At 37.7% G+C, this 17,354-nt stretch overlaps 3 protein-coding genes across 9 annotated transcripts; 1 reads left to right on the forward strand and 2 right to left on the reverse strand.

The window, feature by feature from the left end:
- Window positions 1-8,213: 8,213 nt before the first annotated feature.
- Window positions 8,214-11,096, reverse strand: LOC110760057 (1-aminocyclopropane-1-carboxylate oxidase homolog 1-like). Its single transcript, XM_021962239.2, has 3 exons — window positions 9,913-11,096; window positions 9,033-9,354; window positions 8,214-8,932 (listed from the first exon to the last, which is right to left on the reverse strand). The coding sequence occupies exons 1-3, from the start codon at window positions 10,449-10,451 to the stop codon at window positions 8,681-8,683; spliced, it is 1,113 nt and encodes a 370-aa protein (XP_021817931.1). The 5' UTR covers window positions 10,452-11,096; the 3' UTR covers window positions 8,214-8,680.
- Window positions 11,097-11,743: 647 nt separating this feature from the next.
- Window positions 11,744-13,781, forward strand: LOC110760060 (calcineurin B-like protein 9). 6 transcript variants are annotated; one of them, XM_088247143.1, is made up of 7 exons: window positions 11,747-12,435; window positions 12,658-12,711; window positions 12,819-12,871; window positions 12,972-13,078; window positions 13,165-13,217; window positions 13,350-13,429; window positions 13,615-13,781. In XM_088247143.1, the coding sequence occupies exons 3-7, from the start codon at window positions 12,846-12,848 to the stop codon at window positions 13,649-13,651; spliced, it is 303 nt and encodes a 100-aa protein (XP_088103269.1). In that variant the 5' UTR covers window positions 11,747-12,435; window positions 12,658-12,711; window positions 12,819-12,845; the 3' UTR covers window positions 13,652-13,781. The 6 variants fall into 6 exon arrangements, 5 of the variants coding, with proteins under 5 accessions (XP_088103269.1, XP_021817937.1, XP_021817935.1 ...); XM_021962245.2 differs by having other exon boundaries at window positions 11,747-12,175; window positions 12,248-12,711; XM_021962243.2 differs by having other exon boundaries at window positions 11,747-12,175; window positions 12,251-12,711.
- Window positions 13,782-14,295: 514 nt separating this feature from the next.
- Window positions 14,296-17,163, reverse strand: LOC110760058 (1-aminocyclopropane-1-carboxylate oxidase homolog 1-like). Of its 2 annotated transcripts, XM_088246751.1 has the most exons (4): window positions 16,958-17,163; window positions 15,864-16,329; window positions 15,184-15,505; window positions 14,296-14,866 (listed from the first exon to the last, which is right to left on the reverse strand). In XM_088246751.1, the coding sequence occupies exons 1-4, from the start codon at window positions 17,151-17,153 to the stop codon at window positions 14,615-14,617; spliced, it is 1,236 nt and encodes a 411-aa protein (XP_088102877.1). In that variant the 5' UTR covers window positions 17,154-17,163; the 3' UTR covers window positions 14,296-14,614. The 2 variants fall into 2 exon arrangements, with proteins under 2 accessions (XP_088102877.1, XP_088102878.1); XM_088246752.1 differs by lacking the exon at window positions 16,958-17,163 and having other exon boundaries at window positions 15,864-16,420.
- Window positions 17,164-17,354: the final 191 nt, after the last annotated feature.

A 17,354-nucleotide genomic window follows, 5' to 3' on the forward strand; every position in this document is an offset into this window, starting at 1 on the left:
CCCAAAATAGAGGTAATCGGAACTTACGGCATACAAGCCTATTGATCTGTCAGTTTCATTTACTAAATCCGAACTTACTTAAGTATCGGAGAGCCTTCGGCCGGTACCACACTGGTGCCCTGAGGTCTTACCGAGCGTTTCTCATTTTTCAGATCGCATGCTCTACCGAGGCCCGAAGCATTCCGAAGGCCCAAAATCACTAAGTTGAGCCCAAGAGTGCCGAACCACTTTTTCGCATCAACAAGAAGAAGAAGGAAAAAGAAAACAAAAGAGAGGACATACGGAGATCTAGGCTCGACGACGGTGACGACGACTTCACGACTTCACAGCCATAGAGACAGATACAGAGAAGAAGATGGAGACAGAGGGAGGAGAAAAGAAGAAGAAGAAGAAGAAGAAGAAGAAGAAGAAGAAGAAGGAGGAGGAGGAAAAGAACAAAGATAGCGAGAGAAGAAAGATAAAAAAGAATTATATTATAAAAAATATAAAAAAAGGCATGTGTTGCAAAAAGGCCACATTTTTTTTGACCCAAACACAATTAAATACCATTGTTATATCCGTAGATTACAAGAGGGGTACTTCTCCGGTGGTACGAGGATATGAGACTAAGGAGGAGGAATGGGGTTCGAGGAACCATGAGGGAATAATTTTTTTGTAATATATATGGCTTGTGAACTGTGATTGGTTTGGTTCGGGTAAATCAGTCATTTGCAAAACATCAAACTTAAACCAGACCGGATGAATTGGTTTGGTTTGAGTTGAAACTGAAATTAAATTAAAAAAAGGGACCTAATCAACCCGATCTGTTTGGTTCGTTCGATCTGTTTGAAAATGATTTAATTTAGAGGAATGTGAGTAGATTTTGAAGGTTTTACTCCTTTTCTTTTTCCTCTTTATCTCTTGCTGCCCCCTTTATAGATAAATACATAATTATGTTATTAATTTGAAATTTAACCAAGAAAAGAAAATTAATATGTTCCACAAATGAAGTGTGAGAGAGAAAGAGGTCTCGGGCAAATCATATTTATCTGATTTTACCCACACAAAAAAAAAAACACATTTATCTGATTATGTTTTAATTCAGGTCATCACTTCATTTGTGGACATTTGGGTCATGACCCGTATATTTTTAGATGTCTGTCTTAACCCCTTTTTTTTTTTCTTTCATTGCACGTAAATTGGTGAGATTCTACTTCAAATCGCTTACTGTAGTAAGATTGCAAAGCACTTTTTCGCTTATGAAGTAGTAGCCAATTTCTGTGCAAGTCCTGAAGTGTCCAAAGTACCTGTAGAAAAGCAAGCAGTTTCGACATATTACTTCTATATTCTTTAATCTAGCTTAGTTCAAAACATTTGACAATCCCAGGACAAGTACCTTGTGCCACTTTATCTCCGATGGTTTCTCAATTTTATCATGATTTTCTTCTTCCAACTCAAGGTGTTCGGGATCTTTCAATAAGCTTTGGCACTCATCTTTCCGATACATAGCAATAAAAGGAATCTGAAAACAGGGAGAGAATGAGCATCCAGTGGAACAAATATAAGATAAATGAACAGAAGCACCAAAATTAATAAGAATACTCACGTCCAACTTTTGCACATGGTGCAAGTCCAAAAATCTGATGATGTCATCCCTGCGCTTATAGAACTCTCCAAGCCTGGCTTGCTATACACTAGTCACCCTCTATGACGTGAAGCCTTTTCGGTGACCATGGCCCCACCTCTTCTATGGGCTAGTACCGAACGACCCGAAGATCCCAGGGAAGAATTTGTCGCCCCCCAGGCCGAACCAGTGGAAGATCTTGAACTTGTTTGCCTACATGACAACTTCCCGGATCAGTAGGTGAGGATTAGCACTTCCCTTCTCCACGACCTCCACTCCGCACACATCGTCTTCCTCCTCCAAAATTTTGAGGTTTTCGTCTGGTCTAACAATGACATGCTCAACATATCTCCTGACATCATCTCCAAGAGGTTAAGCATTAACTCTATCGTACGACCCGTTCGGCAGAAGTAACGTGCCTACGACCCGGAGCGGTATGAAGCCATGAAGACAGAGGTGAAGAAATTATGAAGCGTTAGTTTCATTAAGGAGATGGATTATCCCACATGGTTGGCAAATGTGGTCATGGTTCGAAAGCCGAAGAAGGGTTGGCGCATGTATGTGGACTACACCGACCTCAATCACACTTGTCCTAAGGATAGCTTTTCTTTTCCTCGAATCAACTAGCTTGTTGACGCCATGGCAGTCCATTCCCTTCTCAGCTTCATGGATGCTTACTCCGGGTACAACTAAATCTTTACGCACCAAATGACCAAGCTCATACATCCTTCATTACCGATCGAGGCCTATACTATGACAAGGTGATGCCTTTCAGCCTCAAAAACGTCGGAGCTACCTACTAGAGCCTTGTCAACAACCTCTTTGCCCCATTGATTTGCCACACCACAGAGGTCTACGTCAATGCCATGTTAGTCAAGAGTCGCAATCTTGATCAACATATCCCTAACTTGTCAACTATGTTCGCCGTACTGAAGCAATACAACATGCAACTCAATCCAACAAAGTGCACCTTCGGCGTGGCTTCAGAAAAGTTCCTTGGTTTCATGATCAACCAGAGAGGTATCGAGGTCAACCCCGAAAAAATCCAAGCCATCTTGGACATGAAGGTGCTGAAAATAGTCAAGGATATCTAGAGCCTTACCAGACGCGTTGCGGCCCTAACTAGGTTCATCTCCAAGGCTATGGATCGTTATGACCCATTTTTCAAGGCCCTCAAAGGTAATAAGCATAGTATCATATGGACTCCCAAATGCGATAAAGCTTTCACCGAGCTAAAGGAATATATGAGCAAGGCACCTCTCTTGTCAACACCTGAGCCTAGGGAAACCCTTATGATTTACCTTTCAGTATCTCCCACTGCAGTTAGCTCGGTGCTAATTCGACAACCCGATAAAGGGACTAGTCAGAGGCTGTGACGCTGGAAGGCATGGGCTGCAGGAAGACAAACTTGGGTAAGAGAGGATGATAGGCAGGTCCAAAGATGGAGAATGGTTTGGAGAAGGAGCAGCATGGGCCTTGTTAAACGGAAAAGAAAATTCATCAAATAACACATGATGCGATAAAAAAACACGATTAGAAACAAGATCCAAGCATCGATAACCCAAATGGTTCAGAGAATAACCAAGAAACACACATTTGGAAGACCGAAATTGTAATTTATTATTATTATATGGCCATAAATAAGGAAATGCGCACCAAAAAGTTATAATCGGGTTCTTTGTGAAACAATAATTTATAGGGTGATTTGTGTTGAAGCAACTTAGAAGGAAGATGGTTGATTAAATAAACAGCAGTGTGCATGGCCTCGACCCAATAGGAAGGAGGCATAGAGGCATGGGCTAAAAGAGTGAACCCGGTGTCAACAATGTGATGATGCTTACGTTCGGTTAAACCATTTGGATCAGGATGATGTGGACAAGAAAGATGATGATGAATGCCATGATGAGATTAAAAAAAATCCTTAAATTGATGATTAGTGTATTCCCCACTCCCATCGGATTGAAATGCCTTAATCGTAGTGGAAAGCATATTTTCAACCAAAACCTTAAATTTAACGAAGTGAGAGAAAACTTCTGATTTCGATTTCATTGGAAAAATCTAAGAATAATGAGAAAAATCATCAACAAATAAAACATAATGATTAAAACCAAAAATAGATTTATTTGAAGAACTCCATACATCAGAGTGAATAAGTTCCAACAGAAAAGAAGAGACAGAAAAAGGACTAAAGGGTAGTTTAACACTTTTACCCAATGGACATAATTGGCAAAAAGAACTAGACTGAGAGCCAGAACAGAAGATGGCAGTTTCTTATGAGATAACAAAAATTGCAAAGTAGACGAAGTAGGATGACCAAGGCGAGAGTGCCACACGGAGCGGTCAACACGGACACTTAGTAAAGCAACACGATCAGGCAAAACTTGAAAAGACTCATTCGGTGTAAACGAAAAGGGATATAGGCCATTGTTACTCTTGCCCGAGAAAAGTGTCTTCCCCGTTGCCAAATCCTGGATAAAATAACAATCAGGAAAAACAGTGAAGAAACAATGGTTGTCAATGGCAAATTTAAGAAAAAATAAGAGAGGAAGAGAGGCATCGGGACAATGAAGAACATCATTAAGATAATGAGAGAATCAAGAGTGACCAATATTTTTAATAGGCAAACATATTCCACCAAGTACACCTCTAACATTGTTAGAACCATGATACTCTCTAGCAAGGGATAAGTGGCTCAAGTCGTTGGTAATATAAGTGTTCGCAACGGTATCAGCAACCCACTATTGATGGCCACCATGCGAAGGATATTGAGCAGTCATGCCTTGAAGACGAGACTGAAGAGGAGACACAAAAGACTCCTTAGAGGGACAGAAAGCTGCGATGTAGGCCAAAACCATGACAATTGAAACATTGAAGAGGCCCACGAGCATAAGGAGGCCCAAAAGAGGAAGCCAAGAACACCCGGCCAGGACTAGAGGCACCACGGGCAGCACTAGGGGAACCGCGACCAGAAGAAAAACCAGGTCTTGAGGGAGAGAATGAGCTACGACGAGCCGGACCACGACCAGCAAACCCACCGCGATCGCCAAAATCACGACCACCACGGGAACCTACCAGAGTCGTTGCACCAGAGGAGATGACCGGAGAAGAAGAGGATTGCAGTCGACGTTCCGCAGACAAGAGGAGAGCCTCAAGATCAGGCATATTGATGGGTTTCTCACGAGCTTGAGTAGCGCCAACGGTATTTTCATAAAGAGGACCAATGTCGTTCATAACCATAACAAGGAAATCAGAGTCAGCAACTGAATCACCTGCCAGAGCCAAGTTATCATCAATCAAGTTAATATGATCAAGGAAATCAGTGATGGAAGAGTCACCACGGGTTGTGCTAAGCAAGTCACTGTTAAGTTGAAGAAGACGATTCTGATTCGGAGAAGCAAAACGATTTTCAAGAGCCACCCAAGTGTCAGGGGCAGTGGTCTTGGAAGCTACAGTGGTGAGAAATTTATGGTGAAGAGAACCGTTGATGATAGAGAGAACAAGCTGATCTTTCTGGATCCAATCATCATACTTTGGGTTGGGGATTAGAGACGGAGAAGCAGATTCATTGGCCTTAGCCTTTGGGTTGGGGATGGTCGGAGAAGGACACATAGAAGTGCCGTCAACAAAGCCGAGCAAGCAGCGGCTGCAAAGGACAGGAAAAATTTGAGCAAGCCACGTCGGATAATTATCACGCTCGAGATGAATGGAGATAACATGATGAATGCTAAGAAAATCAATAGAGGAGGAAGAAGCCATGGGTGCCGAAAAAAAAAACAAGGAACAAGAAGAGTGAGGATCGAGGACTATGAGTCTCAAGCTCTTGATACCATGAAATGTTTTGAATATTCTCGATGATTTTCATTGAATAATCGTGTGATAATTATATGGGAAATTTGTATAAATACCACATGAACTTTTAGGCATGTGCGGCATTACCACCTGAACTTTTAATTTTTATTTTTAACCACTTGAACTTTGTTAAGTGTTGTAATCCACCACCTAAGTCTAACTTCGTTAAAGTTTCCGTTAAATATAAGGGCATTTTTGACAATTCAATAGAACTAAAAAAATAAAAAATAGAATTTAAAAACAAAATAAATAAATAAATAAAAGTTAACCTAATTATACCACACCTTCCCCTACCTTACCCCTACGTTTTTCCAAAGCCACTTCTCCCCAAATCCCCCACCCTCTGCATACACCCCTAACTTCTCTTTGTCTTTGTCTTTTGCCGTCTCTTAGAGTGGGTTGTTGAAATTGAAGGGGCCTGCCTTAAATGAAATGGATCATAACTTTATATATACTGGGGAGGCACCAAATTGTGACAGCAACAACCTCATGCGAATCCAAACAAAGTTGCAGGTATGCATAAGGAAGATTTGCAATTCTTATTTTATAGAATATAGTTATAAAATGACTTATATGTATATAAAGGGTGTTTTGGAGGGGAGTGGCGTTGGAAAATGGGAGGATGGGGTGGAGGTGGTGGCGTTGGAAAAGGGAAGGGTGGGGGAAGTGGCGTAGGTTAACTTTCTTTTTTACTTTATTTTTTATTTTTAGGTCCAGTGAGTTGATGAAAATGCCCTCATATTTAACGGAAACTTTAACGGAGTTAGACTTAGGTGATGAATTAAAACACTTAACAAAGTTTAGATGGTTAAAAATAAAAATTAAAAATCCAGGTGGTATTTATGCAAATTTCCCTAATTATATACAATGCTTTGTTTGGTGTCTATGTAGGTATTTTCAAAACATTTTTCCGAAGTTCATTTGAATATTAAACATGCATTTAATCAAATTAATCGCAGCGGAAGTCTATGGTGGTTGTTTAAATTCAAAAACAAAACTTCTTCCAAGTATCTTAAGCCATGAACATTGATATGTTTTTCATAAATGAAAATTCAAGAGAAAGGATAAGATCTAATTACCCTTGAAGCAATTATATGAACCAATTTGTGTTTGGTCTTCTCTTGATGATTTCCTCTTTGTTGATCTCCTCTATGATCTTTGATCTTTGCTCCTTGATCTTTCTCCTCCATGTGAGCCACAAAAGTATATGGCCTCTAAGTCTCCACACCAATGGAACCTTGAGATGAGAAGAAGTATCTTGAGAATACTTGGATGCTAGTGCAAGATTCTCAAGATTGGTTTCAATCTAAACCACTTTGAAAGAAGAAAGTGTTTCACTCTTGAAAACTCTCTTTGATCTCTCTTTGATCTCCCAAACTCATTTGGTTGATGTTAGATTGTGTTTGTGTGTTAATGAGCTTATGGAAACAATTCTCATTCATACTTACTTAAGCATTTTCGGCCAAAACCCATTGGGCTTCCAAAATTGGGTCTTATGACACTTAAACCATAATATTTAGGTGTCTTAAGCCCTTGGGCTTGATACCCAACCATTTGGGCTTCTTGTTAACTATTACCGAGGCCCAAATACGTTTTTACACGTAGTAAATCATCCACATCAAATCAATCAAATTGATTTCCTCATTCTCATTTGTATTACTCAAAGTTAACCATTTAAGGTGTCTTAAGCCCTTGGGCTTGATACCCAACCATTTGGGCTTCCTGTTAACTATTACCGAGGCCCAAATACGTTTTTACACGTAGTAAATCATCCACATCAAATCAATCAAATTGATTTCCTCATTCTCATTTGTATTACTCAAAGTTAACCATTTAAGGTGTGCGATCCATTATGTTCTAATTAGCAAGGTAGTGGGAAAATATTAGAACTCTTTCTAACCAACTGGAATTAAAACCCCTTTCTAATTCTTCCTTTATTTGGATCGATCACAATCAATCCTAGGACTTCCAAAAGCCAAGAGTGACATCTAGCAATATATCAAGGCTACCCAAGCTAACCAGAATAGATGAAGAACCTATTCAGTTGGAATTGCAATGCAATATGGTCCTTCTCTTATACAATGTTTCAAATCATATTATTAGGGTACAGATTGTTTATGTCAAACCCCTAATATGATTTATAACCTCATGTGATTCAAAAGAACATGATTAAGAATAACTTTCTAAATCAAGCTCAAAATATTTTGGCCAAAGATTTACTGAATCACATCTTGAAACATTCTCCTTCTTTATCGAAAGTAGAGATTCTTTATTGTACATTCACATGCCCCTATGATGAATTAAAAGATCCCAACAACACTTAAGACAAATCTTTTACGGCTTGCCTTTAAGAGCTATCAAAGATCAATAACGCATCACAGGACAACCATGATGCCTCAAGTCTAAGGACTAATTTGCATTATTGCAACTATGAGTTCTCATTTGACATGTAGATAAATACTCCATATGAGAACTACGGTTGATCGCGTTCAGTGTACTCATTCACTAATGAGCACCCACATACTTGTATTAGTGTCAACTACACAAATGGTTTGAGACTAACCATCCTCCCAATTGAGCATACATAATATGTGCTAATCTTGACGGTTTATCAATGCCCATTTGATAACCTATATGATTAGGAACATTTTGGGATGCTATAGTTGGAGATTAAAGGTCTCCCGAATCTAATCTTCTTTAGATTACTTTATCTGTTATTTAGCATACCCTGGACATTTGTTTCTTTAGATGATGTAAAAGATAACAAATAAGTTTGCCCTTTATATATCATATACGAAATGTATTCTAAGGAGATTACATCAAATGTATTGGCTCTTAGGGCACATTTCTAACAGTCTCCACAAAGAATTTCCTATACTAGGCAAGAATCAAGTCCTTGAGAGACAAAAAATATATACAGCAAATCTATTAAATAAATACAAATAAAATAGGAAACTAAATCACGTCTCATTACACAAGACATAAAAAACAAGTCCAAATATTCCCAATGCACTTTTGCAATGAGCAGGCCAAGACATATCTCTATGTTAATTACTTTGACATATGTCCTGCATCAGGCATGTACAAACAATCCACTTTTGTTGGCAAACATGATTTAACAACTGCATGAACATTATTACCTAACCACAACAGAGAGATTTTATGAAAATTTAAAGAAGAGGCTCATAAATATTTGTTCAGGGCTGTACTGCTCCTCTATCTCCAAGTTCAAAGCTCAAAATGAGTCAAGGCAGAGGTCCCATCAAGGCCTTTGTCATTGAAGTGGGCATTATATTCCCTTATAGTTGTCTCCCTGTACTTTGGAGGGTTGTCTTCTGACAATAGTTCTTTGATAGGTCCATAGAGTCTCCCCAATGGTTGCATACCTGTGGTAAAGAAACTTGCAACCGATACTCTTGGACCTACACGGTTCGCCAGTACCCTGTGCTCTACGCTCTTGAATCTTTCATTTGATATAAGCTGCAACCCCAAAAGAACTCAACCATTGAAAAAAAAATTAAAAAAAAATATAAAAAAACCCAAATGAGGAAACCAGAAGAAGAAGAATAGTTGTACTTGCCTGTAGAAGATCTCCAATGTTAACAACTAGAGCATCAGGAACAGGAGGTACATCAATCCAGTTGTTCTGATGAAGAACTTGGAGACCGCCAATATGATCTTGCAGAAGGACTGTGATAAAGTCACTGTCAGCGTGCTTGCTTGTCCCCAGAGTTAACTCTGGCTGTGGACATGAGGGATAGTAATGGCCTACAAGCACAAGCCCTAAACTACAATCTATGTCATTCAAGTGACTTGGCTTTAGCCCAAGAGCCTCCGACAGCAACTCGAACAACAACTTCCCCAGTTTCGTTACTTGCTTGGAGTACTCAATAAGTATGTATCTACAAATGTTGAAACACAGAAAAGCACATGAAGTTGTCATATATATATATATATATGATTCAATTAAAAATTGTAGAGCCAGGCATTTAACCAAAATGGTGAGCTGAACGGATTTTGATTTATGTTTAGAAAAGGCAAATGGCCTACTGTCAGATGTCACCTACTTGGATTAAGCTCATTCTTATTTAAAATATGGGATTCTTGTTTGGGACATTCTACCCCTCCCGGACACGATACAGAGCTTCGTCACAGGCCATAACAGATAAGGAACTAGGCCTGCTCTAATACCACTTGTCATGGGCTAGCTAGGTGTGCTTGCCACTCAGCACAAAAATACCATTTGTTTGGTGATGCTGTCTACCCATATATATAAACCCAGATGGGTGATTCGTATCCGAAGGGAGATCAATGTACATCAAACTTTTCATTAAGTTGGACAAAGTATATCATATCATCTAATTAACCCATCAAGAAGGTTGGAATCCGAATCAAATTAATTAATACCATCATAAACTTTCTAATGATAGCAGAGAATTATAAGTTTCCTTGTCACATACCTGAATACTTCTGGCATGTCTTCTGGCTTAGTAGGATTAGGAGCCATGTAGCACATAAAAGTATCCCTCCAATTGGACGCTGGTGCTCTGTGTAGATCAAAGTTGCTATTGTAGACCACAGGTTTGAAGTGATCACGAGTGTAAAACTGTTTCTTCACTTCAGTGTCTTGCTCATAAAACCCACGTACCCCATCCTTTATCTCCTCCAAAACATCAATAGGTATTCCGTGATTCACAATTTGAAAAAATCCCCAAGTCTCTGATGCCTCTCCAACTTTTGTAACAATCTCCTTGCGATTCGTTGGTCTATCGAACTCAAGGCCTTCAAGGTCTATGACTGGAACGCAAAACTGGGTGGCTTCTGAATCAAAGTTGTTGTTGATGGAGTACTGATCTGGTGGTTGATGAAAAATTCTAGGAACCACAGTGATCCCAGAATCAACAAGGCCTTTAACACCTTCCTTGGTGTCATCAAAAGCTTTTAGTTCACTTTTTCTGTCATAATTGGTTGGAACCTCATTTGTATTGGTACCTACCATCTTGGTTTCTGCTAAATCTTAATGTTCTAGTGGATATCAGATCAGAAGTGTATCTTTTAGCAAAGAAGATCACTTTGCAATGAGTGAAGTGGGAAGAAAACAATATTTTTGCAAAGACCATAGGCCAAGGATGATGCCAAAGTACTTTATAATATATTAGCAGAGTTGTGTTTTTCACATTAATATATTCATTTTGGGTTGACAATTCAGAGTACAGACAGATAATATTATACAATTCAACTTTCTTATACGGAAATATGATGTTGATTATAAAATTTTAATAACAGGTCTATGTTTGATCCTAAGGACTTCAATGCTTCAAGTTTCCATAAAGCACTCCTATTCGTATATTATAAACAACTAATAACAGGTATAGACAAATAATGCTCAGAATTCTGCTTTTGTTGTTGGCAAGCATGACTTTACCAGTGCATGAAGGTTTTTATCCAACCACAACAGAGAGATTATATGGAAGTCTGTAAAGAGAGCTGAAAACCTTTGCAACTTATTGGAAAGCCATAATATTTCACAACAGATTATAAACAACCAATGTACTATAACCATAACTTTGACTATATGTCCTGCATCGTTCTATGATTCTAGCATCTACAAGGAGGAATTTGTCAATTTGCCTCCTGAATTTTACGGTAAGTATGGCTTGGCTCCTTAAATGAGATGTGAAAAATACTTAACGGGGATGAGGATGAAAATAGCGTACCCAACCCATTGCCATAAATTTTGGGACCCCAAAACTCAAAAATCCACTTCAAATGTCCTTGCCAAAATTTACCAAATAAAATATCATGCTGATCGCATCAATATCAATCAACCTATGTGTTGCTTTAAGCATTACCAAAAAATTTAGGTGGAGAAGAGGAAAGGTCAAAAGCTTGAACATCACAAGTGGGGTTACAAAAACAACTTTATGATTACATAACCATAGATATATTTAATGGTTCTACCTACTAATAATCAAGACAGGTAGATATTACAGAAAGAAATTAATATAATAGAAAATTAGTAAAATACCCATTTCTAGACATAAAACTATAAATATACCCTATACTATTTACTGCATATAAACACACCCAAAATAAACCCAAAAATTGACAACTGTCGATTTTTTAAATTTAATAGCAATGTTGGATTATTATTTTAGAAAATTAGTAAAATACACATTTCTAGACATAAAACTATAAATATACCCTATACTATTTACTGTATATAAACACACCCAAAATAAACCCAAAAATTGACAACTGTAGATTTTTTAAATTTAATAGCAATGTTGGATTATTATTTTGCCCTTTTGCCCAAAATAAACCCAGCTCTGAGGCTCAATTAAGATAATCGACGATTGCTCCTTCAAAATCTCAGAGCTGGTCTGTGAGATCTCTCACTCACTTTCTCACAGATCTTGCAGCTATTTCCAGATCTCATAGCTCAATCGCATCTCGCATCTCAGTCACAGGCAAGGTCGTTTTACAACTCAGGAGGTGGACTCGGGTCCTGATCCATGAGGCCGACTCTTTCCTCCACCACCGAATCGAAGATCATCAACGACCGTGAGACCGAGAGGTCCAGGAACTTCGGCTTCGTCACCTTCAACAACGATAAGGCCATGAAGGACGCAATCGAAGGCATAAACGGCCAGAACCTCGACGGCCATAACATCACCGTCAACGAGGCCCAATCTCGTGTTGCAGACAACAATGGATTTCTCGGTAAAAATTAAAATGGGCGAATTTTCATTTCTCAGTGTTTATGCTTAATTTTTTATTTTTTGATTAATTAAGCAGGGGATTGAGACAAAGATTGAGTTCTTTATCATCGGGCGACTGGATCTGCAAGGCATTTATATCGTTTGTGGCGATCATAGAGGTGTTGATTTTTGCTATGACCGATTGCTTCAGCGACCATCCCTGCCCAACCAAACGCAGTTTTGCATTCGACGATATGTCTGTCCTCTCCGATAAAACCATATGTATGAATTTTTATTTATTTAAAATATTCAGAAGATTAAGAAAACTATATATATATGCAGAACTTTGAATTGTGAATTATTTCCTTCTGCTTTGGGAATTTTGGGAAAAAAAGAAGAAGAAGAAATAAATGATTAGTTAATAAGAATTTTGAATGTTGTTTGTGATGTTTACTTGCATGAAATCATGATGCAATTACTGTTAATGAGCTGGAGGTATTGTAGGAGCTATTTAAAAAGCTGAGTAATTCAATTATTGACTACATATAGATTCATAAGGTCAGCCAAATTTCTTTGAATCATTCAAATTCAATTATGAAGAAATCTGTTGTTTCTTTCTAGTTTCATGCATTGTAGTAATTATTTGAATGATGATTTTGTTGCAGGAAGAGTTTCAACTAGCACTATTCCCTATGGTGAAAATCTTTTCCTGGACAGGGTATATGCTTCATACCAACATCTTGAACTAATTGACTAGGATATATATATATATATTATTCCCTGCACCTACTTACGCGAACTGTATTTTGCTTTTCCAGGTTTTTGATCTCTTTGATGAAAAGAAATGGTGTCTTTGAATTTGATGAGTTTGTTCATGCACTCAATGTCTTCCATCCATATGCCCATACAGATAATAAAATTGATTGTAAGTCTTACTGTTATAAGAGGCAAAGCTAAATGTTGTGTGTGTGTCTTTCTTGTTATCTTATATTGTTTGTTAATTACTTGCAGTTGCATTTAGGCTCTATGATCTAAGACAAACCGGGTTCATTGAGCGAGAAGAAGTGAGTCTTGTACTACTTTTTTACTGTCTAAATCTCCAAGGAAATTTATGTTTTTATGGGTATTTTTACGTTTCATACCTTGTATGAACATGAACACGATATTTAAATTAAGCAGCCTCTGTTTGGTTTCAGGTTAAGCAAATGGTGATTGCCATAATGATGGAATCTGACTTGAAATTGTCAGAGATCTTCTTGAGTCTATCATTGATAATGTAAGCACTACGTAGTTGTGTAAGTTTGGATGTTGTTTTACTAGGTGGTAATCAGAGCTTCTGGAGAATTTAGTACTCACGACATCTTCTATGACATAGTATTAACAGTGTACTTCTATTACATAGTATTAACAGTGTACTTCTATTACATAGTATTAACAGTGTACTTTTTTTCTTTCTTGTAGAGGTATTTCCTTTTGCCTTTGTGATTATATGTGGTGAAACTTTGGACAATTAGAGGTGGTTCCTGCAAAAGATATTGGATGTCTTGCTGGGTTTTTTTAAATTTTTTGTATGAAATGGTATTGACAATGTACTTCTATGAAATAATATTAACAATGTGCTTCTATGACATGGTATTAACAGTGTACTTCTATAACATGGTATTAACAATGTATTTTTATGAAATGGTATTAACAATGTACTTCTATGAAATGGTATTAACAATGTGCTTCTATGACATGGTATTAACAGTGTACTTCTATAACATGGTATTAACAATGTACTTCTATGAAATGATATTAACAATGTGCTTCTATGAAATGGTATTAACAGTGTACTAAGGTTCGATGGAGAAGGGTCGCAAGGAAAGCTCCTTGATTTTCGCGATATTTTTTTTTTAATTTGGGTTTTTGAAAAAAATTTGGGTTGGGCTTGTTTTGAGTTTTTTTTGAGTTTTTTGTGTTGGGCTTGTTTTAAGTTAATTAATGGTAGAGATGTAATTTATAGGAACTTCAACACTCATTTATTATGTAGTAAATGGTTTTTGGGTATGTTTATAAAGTGCATTCCATGTGGGGTTTTTTTTTATAATTTCAGCCCCTATTTTGGGTATATTACTAAAGATCCCTTAATATAATCACCATCACCACCCAAGGACTAATATTTGGTCAAACATAAACTTGCTCAAGCTGAACATCTTTAGCAGTCAAAGGAACATAGTCTCCTAAATAAACCTCCAGATGATCTGACCATACAATTATCTAACCATAATATTTCACAACAGATTATAAACAACCAACGTACTATAACCATACAATTATCTAACTTTATAACTTTGACTTTATGTCCTGCATCAGGCATGAACAAACAATCAACTTAGTATTGTGTATGAAGCAATATTTTCATGCCTAGTTATTTAGTAGACACCATTTGTTCATTGCAGTTGCTCCTATGCCTCCAAGTTCAGAGCTTGAAATGAGTCAAGGCAGAGGTCCCATCAAGGCCTTTGTTATAGAAGTGAGCATTATATTCCTTCACAGTTGTCTCCCTGTACTTTGGAAGATTGTCTTCTGATAGCAACTCCTTAATGGGTCCATAGATTTGTGGCAATGCTAAAAAACCTGTGGTCAAGAAACTCGCAACAGATACTCTTGGACCGGCATGATTTGCCAATACCCTGTGTTCTACACTCCTGAATCTATCATTTGATATAAGCTGAAAGTCCAAAAGAATTCAATATCAGAAAACCCAAACTAGGAAACTAAATTGAAGAATTTGAGCCATATTCTAATGACTATAACAGAGGGACGGTGGGAAGCCCTATGCGAAAACTAAAATGAGGCCATGCTACTACACTGCCGAAACTTTTCTCAAATTTTAAACAACAAGACATTATGAAAGTTTTCCTCACATTCTGGACAACCTAATACATGTGTACAATCATAATGTAATAGTAACTTTTTAATTAAAAAATACCCAACTGTATCTCCTACAAAATATAAAAGAGGAATAAGAATTATAGTTATACTTGCCTGTAGAAGATCCCCAATGTTAACCACTAGAGCCCCAGGCACAGGAAGTACATCAATCCACTTGTTCTGATGAAGAACTTGAAGACCACCAATATGATCTTGCAGAAGGACTGTGATAAAGTCACTGTCAGCGTGCTTGCTTGCGCCCAAAGTTAACTCTGGCTGTGGACAGGGGGGATAGTAATGGCCTAGAACCTGAAGCCCTAAACTACAATCCATGTCATTCAAGTGACTTGGCTTCAGCCCAAGCGCCTCAGACAGTAACTCGAACAACAACTTCCCCAACTTCATTACTTGCTTGGAGTACTCAACAAGTATGTCTCTACAAAATTGAAACCCAGAAAAACTAAGGCTCCGTTTGGATGGAGGGATTTGAAAGAAGAGATTTAGATTTAACAAAGCTAAATTTGCTTAAAAAAACAAGAACCACATTAGATTGAATGTATTCTAAATAACTAGACATTTGAAATGACTATATGGAAGGAATCATTTGAAATCCACTTATTTTCTTCCTTTCTTTCTTGTTCAAATCTTGGCATATATGGATTGTAATAGTCTATACAAACAATTTTACCTTATAAAAAAAATGTCATCTAAATTCATAGATTCGAAATCCCTCCATGGAAATGGAGCCTAATATCATATTAAACCAGAAAATTATGAGCTTCCTTGTCACATACCTGCATACTTGTGGCAAGTCTTCTGGCTTAGGAGGATTAGGAGCCATATTACACAAAAAAGTGTCCCTCCAATTAGCCCCCGGTGCACTATAAAGATCAAAGTTGCTGTTGTAGATCATAGGTCTGAAGTGATCACGAGTGTAAAGCTCCTTCTTCACCTCAGTGTCTTGCTCATAAAAACCACGTACCCCATTCTTTATCTCTTCCAAAACATCAACAGCTATGCCATGATTGGCAATTTGGAAAAAGCCCCAAGTCTCTGATGCCTCTCCAACTTTGGCAACAATCTCCTTGCGTTTGGTTGGATTATTATCATATTCAAGGCCTTCCAGGTCTATGACTGGAATTCTGAGCTGGGTTTTGGTGGGTTCTGAATCACAAGTGCTGTTGATGGGATACTGATCTACTGGTAGATGAAAAATTCTAGGAACCACAGTGATCCCAGAATCAACAAGGCCTTTAACACCTTCCTTGGTGTCATCAAAAGCTTTTAGTTCACTTTTTCTGTCATAATTGGTTGGAACCTCACTTGTATTGGTACCTACCATCTTGGTTTCTGCTAAATCTTAATGTTCTAGTGGATATCAGATCAGAAGTGTATCTTTTAGCAAAGAAGATCACTTTGCAATGAGTGAAGTGGGAAGAAAACAATATTTTTGCAAAGACCATAGGCCAAGGATGATGCCAAAGTACTTTATAATATATTAGCAGAGTTGTGTTTTTCACATTAATATATTCATTTTGGGTTGACAATTCAGAGTACAGACAGATAATATTATACAATTCAACTTTCGTATAACGGAAATATGATGTTGATTATAAAATTTTAATAACAGGTCTATGTTTGATCCTAATCACTTCAATACTTCAAGTTTCCATATTAGTCTCTGATGCCTCTCCAACTTTGGCAACAATCTCCTTGCGTTTGGTTGGATTGTTATCATATTCAAGGCCTTCCAGGTCTAGGACTGGAATTCTGAGCTGGGTTTTGGTGGGTTCTGAATCACAAGTGCTGTTGATGGGATACTGATCTACTGGTAGATGAAAAATTCTTGGAACCTGGGTTATCCCAGCATCAACAAGGCCTTTAACACCTTCCTTTGTGTCATCAAAAGTTTTTACTTCACTTTTTCTGTCATAATTTGCTATGCCTGGAACCTCATTTGTGCTGGTGGCTACCATTTTCGTTTGTGTCTGCAGGATGGTAGAGCTAAAGCTTATCAAACTAGATATGGATTGCCAAAGTTCAGACCATAAATGAGCGAGGTTGGAAGAAACTTCAAGCAACATATTTGCCAAGAGTCAAGACTGTGGGGCGGGTTGATGCTAATGACATTTTTGTGGTGGCCAAAGGATATACAATGCCAATTCATTATTTGGATTGGTTGGCTATCACTGAAACTAGAGGTGAGAAATTTCATGATTGAAAGAAAACTAAAGGACGTCTCATAACACATATAGCTATTTTTTTTATTTATAATACAAGCAATA

Source organism: Prunus avium, chromosome 1 (assembly GCF_965620075.1).
Source record: "Prunus avium chromosome 1, drPruAviu1.hap1.1, whole genome shotgun sequence".
NCBI classification, from domain to species: Eukaryota; Viridiplantae; Streptophyta; class Magnoliopsida; order Rosales; family Rosaceae; genus Prunus; species Prunus avium.